The sequence below is a fragment of the Magallana gigas genome, chromosome 6 (assembly GCF_963853765.1).
Source record: "Magallana gigas chromosome 6, xbMagGiga1.1, whole genome shotgun sequence".
In the NCBI taxonomy this organism is placed as follows: domain Eukaryota; kingdom Metazoa; phylum Mollusca; class Bivalvia; order Ostreida; family Ostreidae; genus Magallana; species Magallana gigas.
The window spans coordinates 20,443,645-20,466,474 of NC_088858.1; the positions used below are offsets into that span (position 1 = coordinate 20,443,645).

General features: G+C 33.6%; 1 protein-coding gene across 1 annotated transcript; it reads right to left on the reverse strand.

The window, feature by feature from the left end:
- Positions 1-5,618: 5,618 nt before the first annotated feature.
- LOC105322725 (enolase-phosphatase E1) lies at positions 5,619-15,985 on the reverse strand. The gene is made up of 12 exons (XM_034468470.2): positions 15,848-15,985; positions 15,209-15,416; positions 14,777-14,910; positions 14,232-14,439; positions 13,783-13,907; positions 13,645-13,677; positions 12,671-12,878; positions 11,876-12,006; positions 10,847-10,870; positions 9,397-9,595; positions 8,969-9,099; positions 5,619-8,825 (listed from the first exon to the last, which is right to left on the reverse strand). The coding sequence occupies exons 1-12, from the start codon at positions 15,894-15,896 to the stop codon at positions 5,782-5,784; spliced, it is 4,494 nt and encodes a 1,497-aa protein (XP_034324361.2). The 5' UTR covers positions 15,897-15,985; the 3' UTR covers positions 5,619-5,781.
- Between the last annotated feature and the right edge of the window lie 6,845 nt (positions 15,986-22,830).

Below are 22,830 nucleotides of genomic sequence, written 5' to 3' on the forward strand. Positions count from 1 at the left end.
TTTGACGTTCGGTAAAAATAATCGGGGTTGAACTTATGTAAGTAGGCCTATAAAAAATATAGTAGGCTCATTTTTCACAGCGTTCGGTTGAAATATCAATTATAGTTGAATGAAATATTTCTGAAGAATGTTTGTTTTTCATGATCACATGAACGAGACAGTGCTATTCTTATGAAGTCCCAGATGTAAGAAGTGACAGTATGTGAGATAATCTCATTGCATGCGTTAGCCTGTTCCTACATTATATATTCAAGCCTACAGCAAACTATAGACTATTGTACGTCTCTCATTCCCTACTTAAGATTTTGATTATATACAAATTTAAGATAGTAATCTATATAATAATGTGCTATTACATGTATGTAAACAGTAGTTTGTAATAATTATATTTGCTCAATAATTTAAAAAAAAAATGATTCAGCAAACAAATAAAATTGTCCAAACACTGATATAACACTGTGCCGGATATTTACGCCAGTGCCAAGGTGGCATTTTTGTACTCGACTGTATCGAAAAATTCAAATATGCCATATGCTGTATCGAAAAATTCAAATATGCCATATACGTAGCAATTTTTTCCCGTAGGAAAACAATATTTCTATTGGATATTTCGAATTTGCTACCGGAGTAAAAGAACTTCCTATAGGAATTTAAACAACACCCCAATAGGATTTTAAAATCCGATAGTATATCTCAATTTCCTATAGGAAAACTAACTGTTTGAATCAAATTCCTTCAGAAAATCTGGTACTTTTCTTCTATCGGAAATATAATTCCTATAGGATTTTAGAATATCCCATAGGATTTTCAATGTTAAAATTATTTTTCGATGGGAAATTTTAATTTCGTATTAATTGGCTTTTAATTTTTAAAGGTAAATATCTCACTTGTCAGGTAAGACACACTAAAGACAAAAGTGGTTGTTTTCTAGACAATGATCTAACATATGGTATATATATATGGATTATTCGAAACTGAATCATGAGCGGGTGCAAAAACGCCACCTTGGCACTAGCATAATTATCCGGCACAGTGTTACATATTTTTACCAGAAGTATTGTTTATGGCCATAAATTTTGAATTTAAACTCGGTTTTATTTAAGATCGACTTTAGATTTATTGGTAGTAAATTTATCGCACAAACGAAACATTCATGTATTAATTTCATTCACTGGTTTTGCTATATATTTTATGTTTGTTATATTTGAAACTCTCTCTCTCTCTCTCTCTCTCTCTCTCTCTCTCTCTCTAATATATGTTCCTCTACCCCACCTGAAAGAATTAAAAGTTTTTACAGTAATGATTATACTATGCTACTGCCCTTATGACCTAAATTATGCTTTTCAAAATTTGTTAATTTATATCATCTATAACTACCGGCTTGCATGTACTGGTGTACATGTACATGTTTACATTTGTCCTCTGTATACTTTTACATCCTCTTATCACCCGATAATAAATATTTCCTCATGATAAAGATTGACGACTGCACAATTTATTGATCTCTGAACTCGCAGCGTTTTGAGATGTGTATCTTGGAGAGGTGTAAAGTTAAAAAACGAATCAATATTGTTACTGAATGAAAATTCTTTTAGCAAACATTTTGTTTATTCTGACCAGCGAATGTGTTTGAATTTATAGAATTTTTATTTAATTTGCGTTCGGCTTTAACCTTAAACTAATTAAGGGGGCTTTTAAAGCGTATAAAACATTCATAACCATCGATTTTCTCTTCCAATATTGTGAGCTGGGCGGAAATTGACATTGTCCGTAGACTATAGTCTGCTATGAGCAACAATAGTTAGCAAACGCATTGTTAATCGTTACAATTGCGCAAATCGCGCATATATAGCAAAGGAATTGAAAAATTCTAATAAAAAGTGGGTTTAGGCGAATGGCTAACAGGCGAGACAAAATTCGCGAAAGAAATATAGCGACTTGTACTCTGAGTTTGCTTCTTGAAAAGAGAGGCAGATTACAGTTAGAAAAGTCCCTCCGCCGCCTCGAATTTGATTCCAACTCTGCCTGGGGAAAGCACGTCAGGCGTATTCAGCGACTGGAGAAAGAGTTCACGGAGTCTATCTCCAGTAATGTCGTATCAAGCATCGCCAGGTACTATGAATCGGAAAATGATTCACCAGTGGGGACGGACGGCGAGAAATCGGCTACAGAACCATCATCCAAGCCAAGCCACAAACCGTCGGACAATGCTTCGCAGAAGAGAGCCAGCATCTGTGCCGGCAAACAATGTTTGCAGTTTCCATGTCGGCGGGAACGTACGTATCACTTTATGTTTGAAACGTCGCATTCCATGAAAGAAACGCGCGAGTTTCTTTGGCGACAGCAGACGACATTTAGCGCAAGAAACAGGAAAAGTGTGGAAATTCAAGAAGAGGATGCTGAATCCCGATCTTCGTCTCCGGTTTCATACAAGGGTAGTATGGAAATGGACACCGATACAATTCTTCAAAATAATACGGATGGGATGGATTTTTTAAACAGCAAATCTAACAATGTTTTACCCGATCTCAAAACAAATATTTGTGGTTTGACTAAAAAGGAAATCTTTTTAAAGTCGACAGTACAGAGTAAGAAAAATGCAGTGCCAAGAAAAATTGACTTTAGTGTAAGATACGGAAAGCCCTTACCATGGCGAATTTTGTTACGGCCTGTTCGACCTACTAAAAGCGAACCTGTGCAGACATCGGGTAAAAAGATTTTAGCGTTTTAAAATTTATGAACCAAATTCGTCAATATTTGACAAGAGATTTGATTAATCAACCACGGCTTTGTTATATTTTTTCAGTATATTCTTGTAATAGAATTATCTTTTTTTTACAATCTAAATTCGTATCTTCTGTGTGCAACTTCAGTTACAGTCAATGTTCGATTTATGGGTAATATTTACACAAAGTAAAAGCATTGTTACATGACGCCAGGTATTGTTTTTGATTTATTGAGTTTGTGGTACAATGGCAAAAAAGCAAACAACAAATAAAAAGTTTGTTATAGTTTATAGTGTTGAATGTTTTAGATTATTTTCATTCAAATATCTGTTTAAATTTTCAAGGAATTAAAAAAAATAATTTTTCAGGTTGTTATTCGTGTAAATGTGTGAGAAAAGACAAGCAATTCCCTGAAAAAATGCGTAAATTTGGTTAAAGAAAATTAATAAATTTTACGATAGTTTTGGAGGAGTACTAAATTTACTAGTATAATATGCTTCAAATATAACAAGGGAGTGAAAGCTTATTTTTTATATTGAAAGTTGCTCGTGCTTCCACTTTTCTTAGCTAATTGTTACATGTATATTAAAAGTTTTTCAGTTCACATGCCTCGTCATCAACTATGAACATCCCAATTATTATATGGATAATGCACAGCTATTATGTTACAAAGTTATTACGTTACACACGCAACTGTAAAATTACACGGTCATTACGTTACGCAAGTATTACATCGCACGGCCATTACGTTACACACCTATTACATTACATAGCTATTACATACATGTACCACGGCCATAACGCTACACCCCTATATCAAATGCAGTGCTTTAAATGTAATTAATGAAGACTGATTTCACAAGAAACTATTTATACAGAGTTTTGCGTATCTATTTCTTACAAATTATGAATTAATTATTGATGAGACATGTAACTCTCGTAACAATTAAATGGAAACTAAATCGAAGTCATATTTTTAACACTGTTTTCTTAGTTAGTCACTGAACAGTGACTATATATAGAATTACAAATCAGTCAGAAATATCACTTATTTTGGAAATAAACTGATAGATGGCGGTAGTAGTAAGCTTAAAACTTCGCTTAATGCAAATTTTACACGCTAAAACTATAGTTGAAAGTTTTAATATGTATCCATCGTTCCAGTTGTAAAATAAAACCAATGGTTTTGTGTCATTCCACAAAAGATTACTTACATAGATAAGAATAACAATGAAGTATTTTTGACTCTAGATATTTCGAAAAGTGAACGATATAATAGTTTACATGTATTGAAACTAATGATAAAATTAAAACTTCTCAATACATTCGTTCTTGTCAGTGACTGCAAATTCTAAAAAGCGGGAATTGGTACAAAGCACTGGCGTCGGAAGCAAATTGAAAGGGGGGGGGGGGGAGACTAATCCTCGGAAATATTGAGAAAAAAACCTAATTCCCAAAATCATCAAAATCCTAATCCAGGGGGGGGGGGGGGGGGCTTGTGTGCCTATCAATTCAACTTCTCAATCTGTCAAGCTAAGGAACAAATATATTTCCTGCGAAAAAAAGTGGGGGGGGGGGGGCTGAACTCTCTATTCTGGTATGTGCCTGAAGGTTACGTCTAACTTTGCAAAAAAAAAGTGCTGGGGCTAAGCCCCCCCCCCCCCCCCCCCCCCCCCCCGGTTCCGACGCCCATGCAAAGTATAACAACCCCGGGTAACGTAATTATTGGAATAGAGATAGAATTACCATGTGCACGGAATACTGGTATTCGAAAAACTTTCATGTTGTCATTTGTCATTGATTAAAACATTACAAATGTTCATCACAATCGGTATCTTCTGTTAACCAATGTTTCAAATAATACATACTTAATTAGAAAAGAATTAGAGCCAAAGCATGATTTGGTCCTATCATTATTCATTGTTTTGCCTCGGACTAGAATGTCTCAACGTCATTGGATGAATCGCGTCACGTGGTTGCCTTATAAATTTCTTTACACGGCAAGCGTCAAAATTGCCCGTGACGTAATCTTATGATCCTACAATAGCATCCAGGTTTGCACAAACGACTGAAGAGAAAGGTAAAAAAAAAATAGAGAATTAAGCTATGAATTTAAGTGTTATAAATAGTGGCGGGTATGTAAAAAAAAACAACAGTAATACAAATATTCTCAACTGTTTTTAAGCATATGGGCTAGCTTTGTGCGCATCAACGGAGCCCGATTAATTGGCGGATCGCGGAATTTGGATTGACAGGTCACGTGAGCCAATGATATGACGTAGCTCAGTACCCAAAGACGCGCCGCCATTTTTCCCGACAACTTTTGTTATTGTCGGACTTTAAAGGTTTTCTGATTTCAGTGATAATCATAATAGAATTTCCCCGACTTAACTTCCTCGTTAAATAGTTTAATAGTTTTTCCTTTTATTGATGCTGAGTATATCTTGTTTGGTGTATAATGGTATTTAAAAGTTTTATAGAATAGAAGTTAAGCTTTTGAACGTGTTCGTGTACAAGTACTTGTATAAAGGGGGGTTTAATGCGTTTTATGTGATAATCTATGCATTCCGTGTAATTCTACAAGTTTACATAACGTGTACAAGCAAAAGGAGAGGATAAATTGAAAACAACTGCGTATCTTGTGTATTTTTATCAAATTAACTAACTTATTTCACGTGTAGCTTATTAAACAAAACCCAGATCATTTTACGTTTACCTGTAAACATACATGTCAATACCTGTAGACGCATACGTTCAAATGCTTAACCTCGCCAAATTTGACACTGTATAAAAGTAAAAATTAAAACCATTTATTTTACTTAGAAGTAAAAAAATATTATTAAACTAACGAATTTTCATACGTAGTTGAACACAACAGACTATTTCTATAAAACATTTATTTTGTTTTTCTTTCATAAGAACAAAAATAATAGTGCATCGATTTTGAATTTATGCTTTGGTTTCTTTATCGTACATTCATGTTTACTCGTCAGAAAGGTCCCTCTTTACATTGATTTTGTGTTCTCTTTATCATGGTTGTTCGTTGCCCACTTCATCATTTATCTTGAACATCATCTGAGGATGCTTCGCCTTCCGTTTCTTGGGGTTCTTCTTGATTATCTGATGGTTCATTTTCCTGAACATTTTCTTTGGAACCTTCACCTTCTTCCATTTCTTGGGGTCCTTCCTGACTCTCTGATGGTTCATTTTCTTTATTATTTTCTTCAGTTCCTTCGCCTTCCATTTCTTGCTGTCCTTCTTGACTCTCTGATGGTTCATTTTCTTGACTATGTTCGTCTGAGCCATCGCCTTCCATTTGTGTTTCTTCTTGACTCTCTGATGGTTCATTTTCTTGTACATTTTCTTCAGATCCTTCGCCTTCCTTTTCTTCGGATCCTTTTTGACTATCTAATGGTTCATTTTCTTGAACATTTTCTTCAGGTTCTTCACCTTCCATTTCTTGCTGTCCTTCTTGATTCTCTGATGGTTCATTTTCTTGACCATTTTCGTCCGATCCTTCACCTTCCATTTCTTGGGGTCCTTCCTTACTCTCTGATGGTTCATTTTCTTGAACATTTTCTTCAGGTCCTTCGCTTTCTATTTCTTGCGGTCCTTCTTGGCTCTCTGATTGTTCATTTTCTTGACTATTTTCGTCAGATCCATCGCCTTCCATCTCTTGGATTTCTTCTTGACTATCTGATGGTTCATTTTCTTGAACATCATCTGAGGATGCTTCGCTTGCCATATCTATGGGTTTCACTTGACTTTCTGATGATTCATTTTCTTGACCATTTTCGTCCGATCCTTCGCCTTCCATTTCTTGGGTTTCTTCTTGACTCTCTGATGGTTCATTTTCTTGAACATTTTCTTCAGATCCTTCGTCTTCCTTTTCTTGGGATCCTTCTTGACTCTCTGATGGTTCATTTCCTTGAACATTTTCTTCAGATCCTTCACCTTCCTTTTCTTGGGATCCTTCTTGACTCTCTGCTGGTTCATTTTCTTGAACATCATCTGAGGATGCTTCGCTTGCCATATCTATAGGTTTAACTTGACTTTCTGATGATTCATTTTCTTGACCATTTTCGTCCGATCCTTCGCCTTCCATTTCTTGGGTTTCTTCCTGACTCTCTGATGGTTCATTTTCTTGAACATTTTCGTCAGGTTCTTTGCCTTCCTTTTCTTGGGATCCTTCTTGACTCTCTGATGGTTCATTTTCCTGAACATTTTCTTCAGATCCTTCGTCTTCCTTTTCTTGGGATCCTTCTTGACTCTCTGATGGTTCATTTTCCTGAACATTTTCTTCAGATCCTTCGTCTTCCTTTTCTTGGGATCCTTCTTGACTCTCTGATGGTTCATTTTCTTGAACATTTTCTTCAGATCCTTCGCCTTCCTTTTCTTGGGATCCTTCTTGACTTTCTGCTGGTTCGTTTTCTTGAACATCATCTGAGGATGCTTCGCTTGCCATATCTATAGGTTTAACTTGACTTTCTGATGATTCATTTTCTTGACCATTTTCGTCCGATCCTTCGCCTTCCATTTCTTGGGTTTCTTCTTGACTCTCTGATGGTTCATTTTCTTGAAAATTTTCTTCAGGTTCTTCGCCTTCCTTTTCTTGGGATCCTTCTTGACTCTCTGATGGTTCATTTTCCTGAACATTTTCTTCAGATCCTTCGTCTTCCTTTTCTTGGGATCCTTCTTGACTCTCTGATGGTTCATTTTCTTGAACATTTTCTTCAGATCCTTCGTCTTCCTTTTCTTGGGATTCTTCTTGACTCTCTGCTGGTTCATTTTCTTGAACATCATCTGAGGATGCTTCGCTTGCCATATCTATAGGTTTAACTTGACTTTCTGATGATTCATTTTCTTGACCATTTTCGTCCGATCCTTCGCCTTCCATTTCTTGGGTTTCTTCTTGACTCTCTGATGGTTCATTTTCTTGAACATTTTCTTCAGGTTCTTCGCCTTCCTTTTCTTGGGATCCTTCTTGACTCTCTGCTGGTTCATTTTCTTGAACATCATCTGAGGATGCTTCGCTTGCCATATCTATAGGTTTAACTTGACTTTCTGATGATTCATTTTCTTGACCATTTTCGTCCGATCCTTCGCCTTCCATTTCTTGGGTTTCTTCTTGACTCTCTGATGGTTCATTTTCTTGAATATTTTCGTCAGGTTCTTTGCCTTCCTTTTCTTGGGATCCTTCTTGACTCTCTGGTGGTTCATTTTCCTGAACATTTTCTTCAGATCCTTCGTCTTCCTTTTCTTGGGATCCTTCTTGACTCTCTGATGGTTCATTTTCTTGAACATTTTCTTCAGATCCTTCGTCTTCCTTTTCTTGGGATCCTTCTTGACTCTCTGATGGTTCATTTTCTTGAACATTTTCTTCAGATCCTTCGCCTTCCTTTTCTTGGGATCCTTCTTGACTCTCTGCTGGTTCATTTTCTTGAACATCATCTGAGGATGCTTCGCTTGCCATATCTATAGGTTTAACTTGACTTTCTGATGATTCATTTTCTTGACCATTTTCGTCCGATTCTTCGCCTTCTATTTCTTGGGTTTCTTCTTGACTCTCTGATGGTTCATTTTCTTGAACATTTTCTTCAGGTTCTTCGCCTTCAATTTTTTGGGTATTTTCTGATTGTTTATTTTCTTGAACATCATGTATGGGTTCATTGGGTCCTAACAAATTTATGGGTCTCTTTTGACTTTCTGATTCATTTTCGACAGGTGTTTCGCCTTGGATTTTTGAGGCTTCCTCTTGACTTTGTGACGATTGAGTTTCCTGGACATTTTCGACAGGTGCCTTACCTTCGGTTTGTTGAGTTTTCTCTTGATTTTCCGCTGAATTGGATCCTTGGACATTAGTATCGGATCCTTCGTCAACATCTACAGGTTTTACTTGACCTTCTGATGATTTATTTTCTTGAACATTTTCAGCAGTTTTGTCGCCTTTATTTTCTTGAGGTTTCTTTTGACCTTGTAATGATTCAATTTCTTGGACCTTTTCGGAAGGACCGTTGCCTTCAATTTTATAGGTGTGTGATGAATGAGTTTCTTGGACTTTTACTACTGATCCTGTGTGCACGATTTTTTCGGACGTTACTTCAATAGTAAAAAAAAACATTTATATAACAAAACAATCAAGGAATATATACATGTTCTATGTATCTGTTCAATCATAAAATCTTTTTTCTATTTTCTGGAAAAAATCATTCTTGACATAAAATTTTTAACAAAATTATTACCTTGTTTTATTTCCACAGCTTCAAATGTCATGTTAAATCCAGTGTCTGGTCTTTCCGAGTCGGATGTAAAAAAGATCGTGACTTTGTTGCTTTCTGGTAACAACACTAATCCATCTTCATGTCCACTTACCCTATTGAAAAAAACCAGACAGATTTTAATCATAATGATAAATACTAGTTGGGTTGCAAACATAAGAAAACCATTCTAGACATGCTGAAATAAGTTTGTCTGTATAATTACAAGAGTAGAGTACACGTAGTATGTTTGTTGGAAGACAATGGTTTGGATTTGCAATAATCCGTGACACTTAAGGATTTAAGCTATGTTATCATTTATAAAACGAAAATTTCTGTTTAAGAGAATCACCAAAAAAATCTCAAGATAATGGCATCCCCTCCCACCCCCAAAATCGATCAATTGGGCTTACTCGTCAAGGTAATCGTCTGTTTTAAGTACAATAAGATCGTGATTCTCTTCGGTTCGAAGAATTGGGAAAGCCAGTCTCATGTATTTTCCTTCCGGGACCGTAATAACCCAAGTGCAGTTTATATCCAATGGATATTCCGACGGAAATCTTGGACTATGAATGTTTCCTCGGCTTTGTCCGGTAATTTCTCCTCCGCAAACTGTAAAACAGGCAAAAATTATATTCATGTTATGGTTTTGAAATACTGTGGTTGCATTAATATTTGTTGATTACCAATTTTCGTGAAATGTGTTGCTAAGCATCGTCTCAAGTCTGGAGGCCGCATAGACCACGCAAAGAGAGAAGTTATGCTTGAACACATAAGGTAGATCTAATGTTAAGCTGAATATTCTCGTATTTTATGCAAACTTCGATTGGATAATCAAAGGTCACATCAAAGGTCTACCTCCGATTAAACTTTACTAAGTAAGTAAAAGTAACTAAATTATTGTTAAAACAGTATGAGTTGTATTATTTAGAATTTTATTTTGCTGCAAAACCCTGTATGATAAGTATGTGTGTAACTTATATTTTATGATAAATGAAATTAGAAAAAAATCAGTAATTTTTGACAAATGATAGATTTTTCTTCTACGGAATATATAGCAGTTGAATTTGTGTACAGTACGATAATAATTCAATTTTCCCCTAATTAAGTCTTCTTAACAGATACATGTATTTCCACAAAACTATAGCTAACAGAAATTTAAAAACCATGATATTTTTTTATCATTTTAGTAGAAAATGACATTTTCGTAAAAACTAAGGTAAGAGCTGTAGATTTCAGCTCTGTCAGTTTCTATGAAGCTATGAATCTCAATCAGTTTTCTAAAATATTTATAGGGGGAAATATTTGGTAGATAATAAATAATAGTATTGTAAAGATACAATCATATTCCACGAATTAACGTAATACTATCATTGAAATTGTGATGTCCATCATATCCACAAAAATCGATTCCCACGAATGTTTTGATAAAACCACAAAATATTGGGATATATTGTGCAATTACATCTTTAGTGATTTTAACCTCCAGTCTTAAGATTTTATCAATAGACATGTTTTTGTTTTCATTTTGAAATTTTCAGGTTTATAGCTAAAATGAACGCGACAAACGCTAGGAACTGTATATTAATGTTGTGACAAATATGTACATCAGCTTGAAAAAGAATTTTAGCCGGTATATTGATCCAATGTACTAAGCAAAAACAAGACACGAGCCTTGTTTACAAAAAGTTGTAAGCTCTGTCTTTTACTTATTACTTTACGACTGACACTCAGATTGTGGTTGATCATTAGAAATGCATTACGAAAGCATTGTAAACGAGAACAATAGAAAAACAGCAGTCGTGACTATATCCATTTAAATACCAGAGAACGCCTAAAAAGTAAATAAATCTAAATGCTTACCGTCTTCTAAGGTGGTAGGTGGTTCTAAAAGATATAAAGAGATAAAATATTTAGAATGTTACGTAAATTCACTGTCGTATTGGTACGAAAAGATTAATAACTTCTTTGTACATTCATACATTTGCTGAAGTGAGCGTTTTTAATATTAAATCTACACTGTAGATTGTATCTGATGAACTGCCCACAATACTGCATACTAAATATAATTAACTGACTATTTGTAATAAAAAGGAATTATTATAGAAATAAATCAATATAAATAAGTTTATTAATTTACAGTCAACGAGCAAAAGATAAACAGACAAATCGTGGTTAAAAATTGATAAAGATATGTTCACATTATCCCGATTCGCAGTGCGAGTGAAATTGTCTAGATCGTAGAGTACTCGTGGTAATCGCATCAAATCTCCTCAGATCTTGTGGTCGGTTGTGCCATTCGTGTTATGCGTAGAACACTTTTGACTATTAATTTTTTTTCTACGATCAACACGATTAATTTTCAATCATAATTATTCTTTATGATCGATCAATCGTTATTATCAATCTTATTTGATCGTATTTTCTCGTATCTATACGAGCAATAAGACCGTGACAGAAAGGCGACACAATACAGTAAACCACGAACACGGAATCTGCAAAGTTATTGACAGTGGTATGGAAAGGCTGTAGATATCAATGTGGATTAAAGTACATTATAATCGAAATACTTTCATGGATTAAGAATTTTCAAATTTTACAATACTTGAACAAAAAGAAATGTTTTAAAAAATTTTGGAAAGGTCAAAATTATAAAACCCTCAGTGGGATTCGATCTCGTGATTTAAAGATTCTTAGTTAATGCAATTAGGTAGAAATATCAGTAAAAAAAAAATTATAAATTATACTTGATATAACTGTTCACTTAGAAACTACTGTTTCATGAGGAGATTCGGTAGAATCTAGTTTCACTGTAGAATTAACAAATACCCAAAGAAACGGTATGTGAAAACAAATGCCATAATTGTACACATTGCTTATTACGCAGTTTACCTGTTGGTGGGGTAAAGGCCTCAAAATTCAAGATAAAGCCATCTCCCGTTATTTCTGCGTCCGAAAGGAACACGATAGTTAAAGTATTGTCGATAGAAACGGTCGAAAAATCGCTTTTGTCTCCGCTCACACTAAAGAAAAGAAGAAAAAATCACACATAAATTAATAAATGACACAACACTAGCTTAATTGACTTTAGTAAAAGGCTTTCATAAGAAGAAATAACGGCGATGATATAGAAACGCTTGGTGTTTTATTTTGAAGTACGTTTTTTTTTTTTAGGAATTCATATAACTATCTTTATCACTAAATCTAATAGCTCAATATGTTCTGATTAATTAAGTTTTCATTCACTTAGTTATATCTTTGCCAAGTTGAATTATTACCGAGTTAAGTTTAATATAACATTTAGCTATATTATTGTCGAGTTGATTCTGGATTTTTTGTACAACCATTTTAAAAAGGCCTTGGGTTTTCAGCAGTCTAGTACTTGTCTTAGCTATATTATTGTCGAGTGTATTCTGAATTTTTTGTACAACCATTTTAAAAAGACCTTGGGTTTTCAGCAGTCTAGTACTTGTCTATCTATTTCTTGCGTCAAATCAAGTTGAAAATGACGCTGGTTTCAAGCACCGATTGCGTAGTCTTAACCCACATGCCAGACAAGATTTGTTCATGTGATTGTAAAAGGACCTTGGCTGACAGGCAAGCAATGAGATGGACAGACCTACGTCACAATGCTGTTTGACACAACTACTTAAAGTCCAAGCTTTTGTTAAAAATAGTTCTATTTACCTGGTTATATAGGAACCTGACAATGGGTCAAGGAATGTGATGATATCTGAACCGGCCTCTGTCGACATAAACGTCGAATATACCCTGATAAGTTTGCCTTCGGACACTGTGAGCTCCCATGTACAGGCCACATCGATGGGATATGGCTTAGGATACAACGGGCTCGTAATTCTCCCCTTGTCTTTACCAGTTATTTTACCGCCACACACTGATGAGAGAAGAAACACTTCAATTCAGTTTATTCAATTATTTATTATTAAATCAATAAACTGAATTGAGAAACATTTCAAAAGAATGCCAAACACTCACTAAATGCACAGAAATACAGTGGCACGTTTAAAAAATCATTAACAGCGATATTTAATTATTTAATTAAAGCAGTGTGGCCTGCATCTTTTTTTTCTTTTTTTTTTTGCTGCAAAATCTTGCTATTATGATGATTCTGCATGCAACTTAAACCTTTTTTGATGAATAGAAAATAAATCCTAAAATGTTATATCAGAAACAAAATTTCCCTACAAATTATAAAAAAGCAAACCAATTTTTGTACAGGATGACAACTATGGAAGATTGTTTCCATGGAATCCTCTAATAGCCACTTATTAAAATATGACTAATAGAAGTTATTGAACCATAATCCGTTTTGTCTATCTATAAAAGTTAATTTTACACAAACTATGCACTACCATCGTTTAAAAGCGTACGAAGAAATTGACAGAAAATCGGACCAAGCAGCTTCAACTTGAAAAAAGAAATTCGTAAAAACTTGAATAGTTGAGATTGGGACTTTTGTTGACAAAAGACTTTGACTACATCAAAATCATCTTAGGCTAGCTGTGGTTTTACATGCTAAGACCTTTCGAGATTGATGGTCAAATACCATGACATGTATGTATCCATAAATGGTACTACATGTGACTTAAGAAATCATAAAATGTAGACATCGGATATTGCATAAAATAAAAAATACTTACCTACGGGTGGAATAACGGTGGTCGGTGGCGTTGCTATTAAATGAAATAAAATACGAAATAAGTGAACGAAATCTGCGAAACTCTCAAATTAATTGATGAATGGAGCTCGGCTGAGGTATATGATGTGTGTTAACTTACGTGGTGTAATGGTGCTGAATAAAAGTTTAAATCCTTGTTCTGAATCATTCTCATCAGCAGTGAAAAGAACGGTAACTCTGTTTCCAGTAGACGTGACGGTATAACCTTTCTTACTACCAGATATTCTATGGAGAGAGAAAACAACTTATTAAAGCCAATCGCATCGATCGCTTTATTTGCAGTATCAATGAAATAAGCATTTGATTGCTATGTGATTTCAAAAAGAAAAAGTATCGTGTGAAATTAAACTGAGAGTTTGGAGCCGAAATATGAAATTCTACACCTTTTTATTACAAAATATTGTTAAATCTATTTTGCAGTGTTTTCAACTACATACTTATCAGATTTCCAGAGAAAAAAGTTATCGTTCATTCTTAGAAAATAATAATTATATCTATCATTTGTGTGGCTTTCAATCTTTTTAAAACAGTCGCTTTTATAATACTCACTTGTCAATAAACTCGTTGGTGTAAGAGTCGGTAATCGTAATGGTGTCGTATGTTTTTTCTGTTTCTACGGTCTCGAAATAGAGTTTGACGACTGAACCTTCTGCGACCACTATTTTCCAGGTACATGTGATTCCTAGCGGATAGTTGTTGGGGAAATTCGGGCTGACTATCTCTCCACTTGTTTTTCCATTGAACGTGCCTCCGCATACTATCAAGAACAAAGCAATGTTAACTGGATTAGTTTTTTTTTTCAAACGAATTAATCTCCTATTTAATGAACGTAGATATAAACTGTACTCTGTACTATAGAATTATGGTTGTACATTTTTATTCTTTAACATGAAAAAAAATCCGATGCTTTAAAATCTGAAGAATAGGAAATTACACATTGGATTTAGCAATAAAGATCTACGGTACAAGCTTGAGAAAACTATTTTTGATAAATATATATCACCGTGCAAAATTCACTGTTCAATTACATTACTTTTAAAATTCAGCATCTGTTTTGTAATATTTTCTCACAGTTATTAAACTTGAAATCTTACCGACTGGGTGAAGATTTATTGCTTTAAAGATTATTTTGAATCCTGGGCCACCCCTGTATTGGTCGGAGGAGAAGAAGATGGTCACTTTATTTGACGTTGAGTTCAGCTGATAGCCATTCTGATGACCTGTCAATCTGTTTAAAAAAGAAGAAGGGATTTTGATTCATTAAATTGTTTAAACACAAGAATTCCGTTATCATATAAGTTATATTTTTTTTTTATTTAAAACCGCACACACACACAAAACAAACAAACAAAAAGCAAACAAACAAGCACCCCCTCCCCAAAAAACCACACTTAAACAAATTAATTATTTAATTTTTTAAAAAGATGAAAATTTCATATGCGAATGGGTAGTTGGGTATTTGTGATATTGAATATAACATCTTTTATGGTAAATCTTTTGAAATATGTTTAAAATATTGCGTGTACCTGCCAATGTGATCCCCAGTGGTAGTGTCGTATATATACAGCATATCGTAGTCCCTCTCTATTTCTACCACTTTAAAGTCCAAACTAACTGCATATCCTTCGGGCACTGTAATTTTCCATGTGCATAGCGTGTCTGTCGGATATGTGAGCGGGAAGTTTGGACTAAGGATTTTTCCATGAAGTTTTCCGGATATTTCCTTTCCGCAGTCTGAAAATGTTGGATTCATTTTCTTAGTATAAAGTTATTGCTACATGTAATAAAGTTACGAAAGAAAGCGCGTTTAAAAGTGGTTACAAAATGAAAAAATGTTCTTGTGTCAAATTGATAATTTTTTATTTACTCTGTGTAAATTATCTACAATTTACAATATTGGACACCGTTGTCATATTGCTCATTTTACATCTACCATCATCAAATAGATTTAACAACTGTATAAGAGCTGCAACATTCGAACCGAATATTTACACGAGAGATGATATTTTCACTAAAGTAATTAGTATTGATAGCTCTTTACAAACATGTTCATGGAGAATGTTGTCCTTGTTTATTGTTCATTTTCATTCTGAATTATAAAAAAATAATTTAAATAGTATATTATAATGTTTCTCTACCAGAAGATTGAAGTTAAAATGCCTTACCACATTTTGGGAGAGACTCTAACTTTGGCGCATCTACAAAAGAACACATAACTATCTATGTCATCTCATGTTTCAATATCCGTCTCATATGATAAGATACGAAGTAAAATTCAAACCGAAACATTTGTCGTGGGATTAATTTCGAGCAAATATATTATATTTTAATGGATGTAAGTATAAATAATTTAGTCTGAAAGTTATACACCAAGATACACCAAGAAACTAACGATGTGCGTAAACTAATGAAAACAATACATTCATGAGACCTGGGGAGGGGGCTAGGTGGGTCTCCCTCATATATCCATCGTATTTGGTTGACTATATGCAAACCAGTTTAATTTTTCTGCCACACAGACATTTATACATGTAATAAGCCTGTTGAGCAATTGAAACCACCCATCTTTATTTTGCCAGTCAACTTATCAATTACGTCTTTAATGCGCCCAATCTTTTAACATATGCCAAGGGGTACGTGTAGGTAAATACAAAAATGTACGTGTAAAACTGCGCCAGACCAGAATCCGTTGGTTGTCCCTTTCTTTGCTACTAGATGCTCTAGCGATTAGTGTATATTTAATTCAAAAAGAGAATATAAAAAAAGTTCATATACCAAAACCATTCGGCAAAAGCATCGGCTAACTAATGGAGTTTAAGTGAGAAGGTATATGTATATCTCTTAAAACGAATACTGTAGATGTACTTATTTGGCAATCCCGTCGATTTGTAAAAACCCGTGTTTACAGGTAAAAACAAAATAAAAGCAAGAACTAAGAGTTTTCGAAAGGGGCATTTGGCGTTCTATACGCTGAAATATATAAGGAATCATTCTTTGAGTATGATGAGGTAATAATTTCGGTCGGGGCGTGGTCAAATCCAATGAAGCCTAATGAAGGGCTTTATGATAGATTTACCAGGCTCCGATCGAAATTATCACCTCCTAATGTTCAAAGAATGATTCGTTATTAGTTATATTTATATTATTTCGTTTCCTATTTGTACACTTTAAAGCAACATTTTTTTAAAACCACTATTTTTTTATGTAGTACGTGCTATGTATTACTTCGCAGCGCAGCCAATATCGTTTTCGGTTATACTATAAGACACGCCCATTTTGTGTCACTCATGATTTAGGAAGTTATTGGGTTTTCGGGTTCAAAATTGATTCGTAATGTAATCACATACAAAGATAGTTGAAAATATTAAAATATATGTTTCCTTGCGTTTTGAAACATAAAATAAACTATAAACGGTAGCATTCGGCAAACCTCGACAAAGTCCGTCATCTACAGTGTTTACAACAATTACAACTTCACGGACCTTCCCGACAGAGTTCGGACAACAAACGAGCTCTACCGGAAAGACACTTCAAGCTAGCCAGAAAAAAAACTTTTGCCAGTTAGGAAAATGAAAAGAAACCTATGGTAACTAACACGAATGAATGGATGGAAAAATAAATGTTTTTTTTTTTCGTTGATATTTGGTGCGGCGTAGCTGGGAGTTAACGGGATGGATGTACACATTAATGTTGTCCGGGATATATCATAACGCAAAGAACAGTGACAGAAAAATAGAGTAAGTTAGAGCTGGCTAGGAGAATCAAGTACATAAGCAACAAGTACATAAGCAACAAAAGCAAAGATTGAATCTATTTCATGAATGAGATAGACTATGACAAATGGATATGACAAGACCTTGGATAGTACATGTACTATTATAGAATCACTTAGAAGCAAAAGACAAATTGAATGAGAGAGTTAATGTTTAGAGATACATGTACATGTATATATAAGAATGTGTGCCCGTAATTACAGACAAAAAAAAAAAGAAATTGATATGAGAAAAATATAGCAATGTGCTTTTGAAACAAGAAATACTTACCAGTTTTTTTATTAACCTAATATTTAATAAAAATAAACTTTCAATAACAATTTCTCGTTTATAGATACCAGAATTGTCTTGTTTATATAAATTTTACGCAAGCAGACGCGTGAAAAGAATGGATGGGCATCAAAATGATAACAATTCTTACATGCTTTATTTTTCAACATCAATAGCGGTTTTTCGATTTCAAGATTGAAGAAAAAAATATCAAATGTTATTTGGTCTGAATCGCATCAGTTTTAAATACAAGTATACCAACTTTCCATCTTTATTAAAAAAAAATCACCATAACTTCACATGCATGTTTTTCAAATATAGTGTAAACTTAATTCTTATGATAATACTGTTTTCTTACTAGTAAAATGTCGGTTAGGAATGACGTCAATTCAAGACGTCTGCTATGCAATTTTTTGCAGTTTGGTAGTTAATATCTGTCTAGAAACAATCATACAATTATCCTTTATAATTTTCAAGAATAAGTTTGTTTTGATTATCATTCTAGTGGAGAAACTGACTTCATTAATTAAGTCCGGCAATCTCACTTACATCCAGGACATTAATTCTGAATGAGTGTTTAATTTTTCTTAAACTATATCAATGGAACATTAGGCACAAAACAAAAATATTCACAACTTTTTAAATGCAAAATCAAGTTAAGAAGAGCAGAAAAGGATGACTAGAAAAAATAAAAGATACTTGTACTAATAAATAAATAAAATAATACTGAATTTATCTTTACTCAATATGTTTAACAAACTACTTGTTTTTTAAATTGTACTATATTAATAAGAAAAAACTAGACATATAATGACTATGAAACAACTTTTAGCTAGCGTATATCAAAATAATTTCATAGAGCAAATATGCTTAAAGGTATAATATGTATGCAGACAACCATTTTATCAATTTTTTTTGTAAATATGACCACAATGAATTATATTTAAAAAATCATTTAAAAAAAACAAAAAAACATACAATTATTTTAAAATTGTTCGATTACTGATGTTTCAGCAACATATTCATGTTTAAAATTAAGCAAAACAATTCCATATAAAATCAGCTGAAACAAGTCAAGCGGTAAATTTTAAAAACTATTTTTTCACTCGGTACTGGTGGAGTAAGATTAAGAAAAATTTTTTTTTTGGGGGGGGGGGTAACAAAAAAAGTATTTTTTACTCACACTTTTCCCTTCCACAGACAACAAGGAGAATAGTACCACAATGATACCCAAAGACCCCTTCATGGTGAAGCTCTAAACTGCAAGATTCTGACAACCGCCGCCATTTTTTATATATCGCAGTGTTATTTTAGCACCGCTTTAATCCTATCCACTGGATATAAGGAGATGAGTGGGATTCATCAAATATGTTTTTTAAATATTGAATTAGTATACAAATCCTGCCCTAAGTCAAGCATGTACTTCTTCGATTTTTTTTACTAATCTGAACACAAATATTGCCAGTACTTCGTGTTTTGCAGTTATTATCTTGTGAGACTTAAAGTATTTAATCAAAATATGCCTGAATTCTATAGAATTTTAATTCGATTTATCTTCGACTTTTTTTTTAATGAATTGAAATGTGGACCAAACTTAGTTAAATATACAAAGCGTGTAGTATATGCTATTTACAATGCGTGGGAATATAGTACATACTTATTCAATTTCTCTTCGTTTTGAAATCCAAACGTACCACTAAAATACCTAATATTTACTCTACTACTTATAATATCACAGAATCGATATGGGTATAAGCGATTTCACGTATTCAAGTCGGGTGTTATACATTTTACGTAGGAGAAAATATATTTTGAATATAATAAAAGTAATGCATTACACCGGCCTCCATTCATTCCTCCATTCATTCATCCATTCATTTATTTATTTATTTATTTATTTATTTATTTATTTATTTATTTATTTATTTATTTATTTATTTATTTTTACTCATAAGATTATAATATTGCAACTTTCTGCCCCAAATAACAAATTTCGTAATTGAACATATGCCTCATCTATTGAAAATAATAAAATGCAGGCATATAATTATGGTTTTGCATCAAAGGCGTTCTTTGATTGATGGGTTTAAACAATATTTTGTGTATTTTAATATTAAACATACAACATGTACTCCGACAATTTTAATTTTTTGTGTGAAATATTTGCACGCACTTCACAGGCACGTAGCATCGTTTTTGAAAGTGGGGGGGGGGGGGGGGGGGGGGGGGGGGCTTGCATAGTATATAACTATATAACTTCAATTTCAATCCTAATTTCCTTATTTTCATATCAATTTTTTACATCCTCCAAAAAAGTAGGGGGGGGCCAACTCCATGATAATTTAATTTTTTATATGTAAATTTTAAAAAATTAGTTGCTGTGAGAAAAAGTGGGGGGGGGGGGGGGCAGGTCCCCCCCCCCCCCCCCCCCGATGCTACGTGCCTGCTTCAGAAGTAAAATCAATCAACAAGGTATAACGAGAAGAATAAATGATTTTAAAAAAGATATTGAAAAGGGGGTAAAGAATAAAAGGTCGATAATTTATGATTATAACCGATTTAGATCAAATTTAAATTCAAAAAGACTAATATGTCTAAGTTGTGCTTGCGCTCTTAACAAGAAACATGTATCTCTGTATAAATTCAAATTTCAAAAACATGTACTAGTATAGCTGCAGGTCAGTAGCTCCCGTTCTGAAAAAAACTCGGATGGACATCCTCCGAATTTTTTCAGACCGGGAGCTACTGACCTGCAGCTAATTAACAAATTTTTTGATGATGTTGGGTATCATAAGAAAATGACTTGGGTGTCTGATGTTAAAATTTTTTTGATTGATTTAGGTTTTAGTGACATTTTTAATACACAGAACATTATGTATTATTATTAAACAAAGAATATTTGACCGAGCAAAACGTTTTGCGAGTATGGATCATTCTATCGATACCTTACTTCACAACTACCCATACCTTCTAAAAATGTATTAATTTTCTAAGATTAGATTGTCATCTCAAACCCTTGCTGTCGAGACTGGTCGATTCAAAAGAACCACCGGAAATCAAAGAAAATGTATAAATTGTAAAATGAATTGTGGGGAAGATGAAATTCATTCTATACTAGTGTGCCTTTTGTATAAAATAATTTTTTTGTAAAAAAATATATTAAACCTTATCTTTGGACGAAACCTTCAATGCTCAAACTTTTAAGCTCAGAAAATGTAAAATTATGAATAATTTTGGACAGTTTATGAATAATAGTTTAAAAATTATAATACGGAATTATTTGTTACCATATTTTAAGTATTTTGTCCATTTTCCTTTTCTATTTGGTTATATGTATGGAATATATATTGTATAAACATGAATTCTGATGGGCTGTAAAGCCTAAAGTGAATTAAGGATAGATCTAGAATTTCACAACTGTAAATTCATGTAATAATTGCAGTCATTATAGAACAGGGGCGGATCCAGGATTTGAAGTCAGAGGGGGCGCCAGATTAGGCAGGGAGTCTGCGGGCCGCCTTGAGGCCCCCAGTGGGTCCAGGGAGGGTCTAGAGGTGGTGTGCCCCACACCCCCCCCCCCCTGAGAATCCGCCACTGTAGTGCGTACGCGCTACAAACTCTTTATTAGCGAAGAGTCCAAAAAATTAAGATATTTACTTAGCACTTTATTTATATTTATTCTAATTTCAAATGCAAGTACGAGGTCTTGCCGCGAGGAGAAAATAGTGGAAAATAAACATTATAAGTGTATAGGGCTATTTTTACTAAATTATTAATTGCATTATAAGCTATAATCCTGGTGGCAAAGAAAAGATTTGTTATAAAAATATTACCATAAAAAAGTTTCATTATGAAATGAAGTACATAAAGTGTAGGTGTTTTAGGTTAAAAATTCTGATGCAAAATAAATGGTTAACAACATTACTTTGAACAGACCCTTTCTGGCGATTTCATATTTATCATGCAGTAAAAATTCAAAACTTATAATTATACATGCACATGTATGATAATTGTAAATATAGGATGTGATCAATTAAAGTTCATGTATCTGAATATCAATGGATGATTAGTAATCCTCTTACCGTTTAAGCCTTAATCCATGTTGTATCGTCTGCGTTCATTTTCTATCTGGAATATGCACTATATCATTCGGTCTTCCATAGTACCAGTATGTGAGATACAATTGCTAGTTCTGAAATATGCAAGCTTTTGTTTATTTATGTTGCATTTAATTAAGAATTGTGGGAAACATTAATAGTACAGGGATCAACAACAATAGCATTAGTTAAAACATTAAGGCCCATATATAAAAAGACTCCAAGAACATACACTGTCAGTCATTTTAACAAGTGAAGCCTAAGCACATCATAAATTGGATACGTTATTGATTTAAACTATACCTCAAGCTTCCTTTGAAAATCAAATGGATTTTAGTCGAATTTTTTATTGGAATCAAAAGTGCGAAAAGTGAAGCAAAAACTTTCGAATTTAGTGGTCCATTGAAACAAATGTTAATCATACGTGTTTTATGCAAAAACTACAATTTTCTCATGAAATCGAAACGACGAAATTCTAGAATGCATCAGGTCCTCATTTTCGTCTTGCAGAAGTTGCTTTAATCAATGAATGGAGTCTTAAAGACAAATTGTTACGTGATTATTGTCGCCGCAGTTGTCATGGGTTTTGGATCTGTAGTCACTTGGAAACCCCTTACGGGTTGAAGATGTACATGTACATGTATGCATATATGTTTCTCATATTTACTGAAGTACTGTGTATATCTACTTCAAACAATTCAAAAATTTATAGATTTGTGTTTTGGTGGTTAAATATTTTGTGGTTATGACATTAAAGTAAATGCCGTTTCCTAAAATTTCTTGAACATCTAGCATTCGATAAAAATGAACATCTAAAGATTTTATCTAAATAACCAATTCACATGAGTGGGTTTAGACATTTTTCACAGAAAGGGGGAGTTATAAAGTTTGTTGCGGAGGGGGGGGGGCTATTTTATGCGCATGGAACGTTACGTAACATATGAAAAAAAAAAAAAATTTTGCATTATATGAACTTTTTATTTGACAAAGAATTCATCAAACATTTCA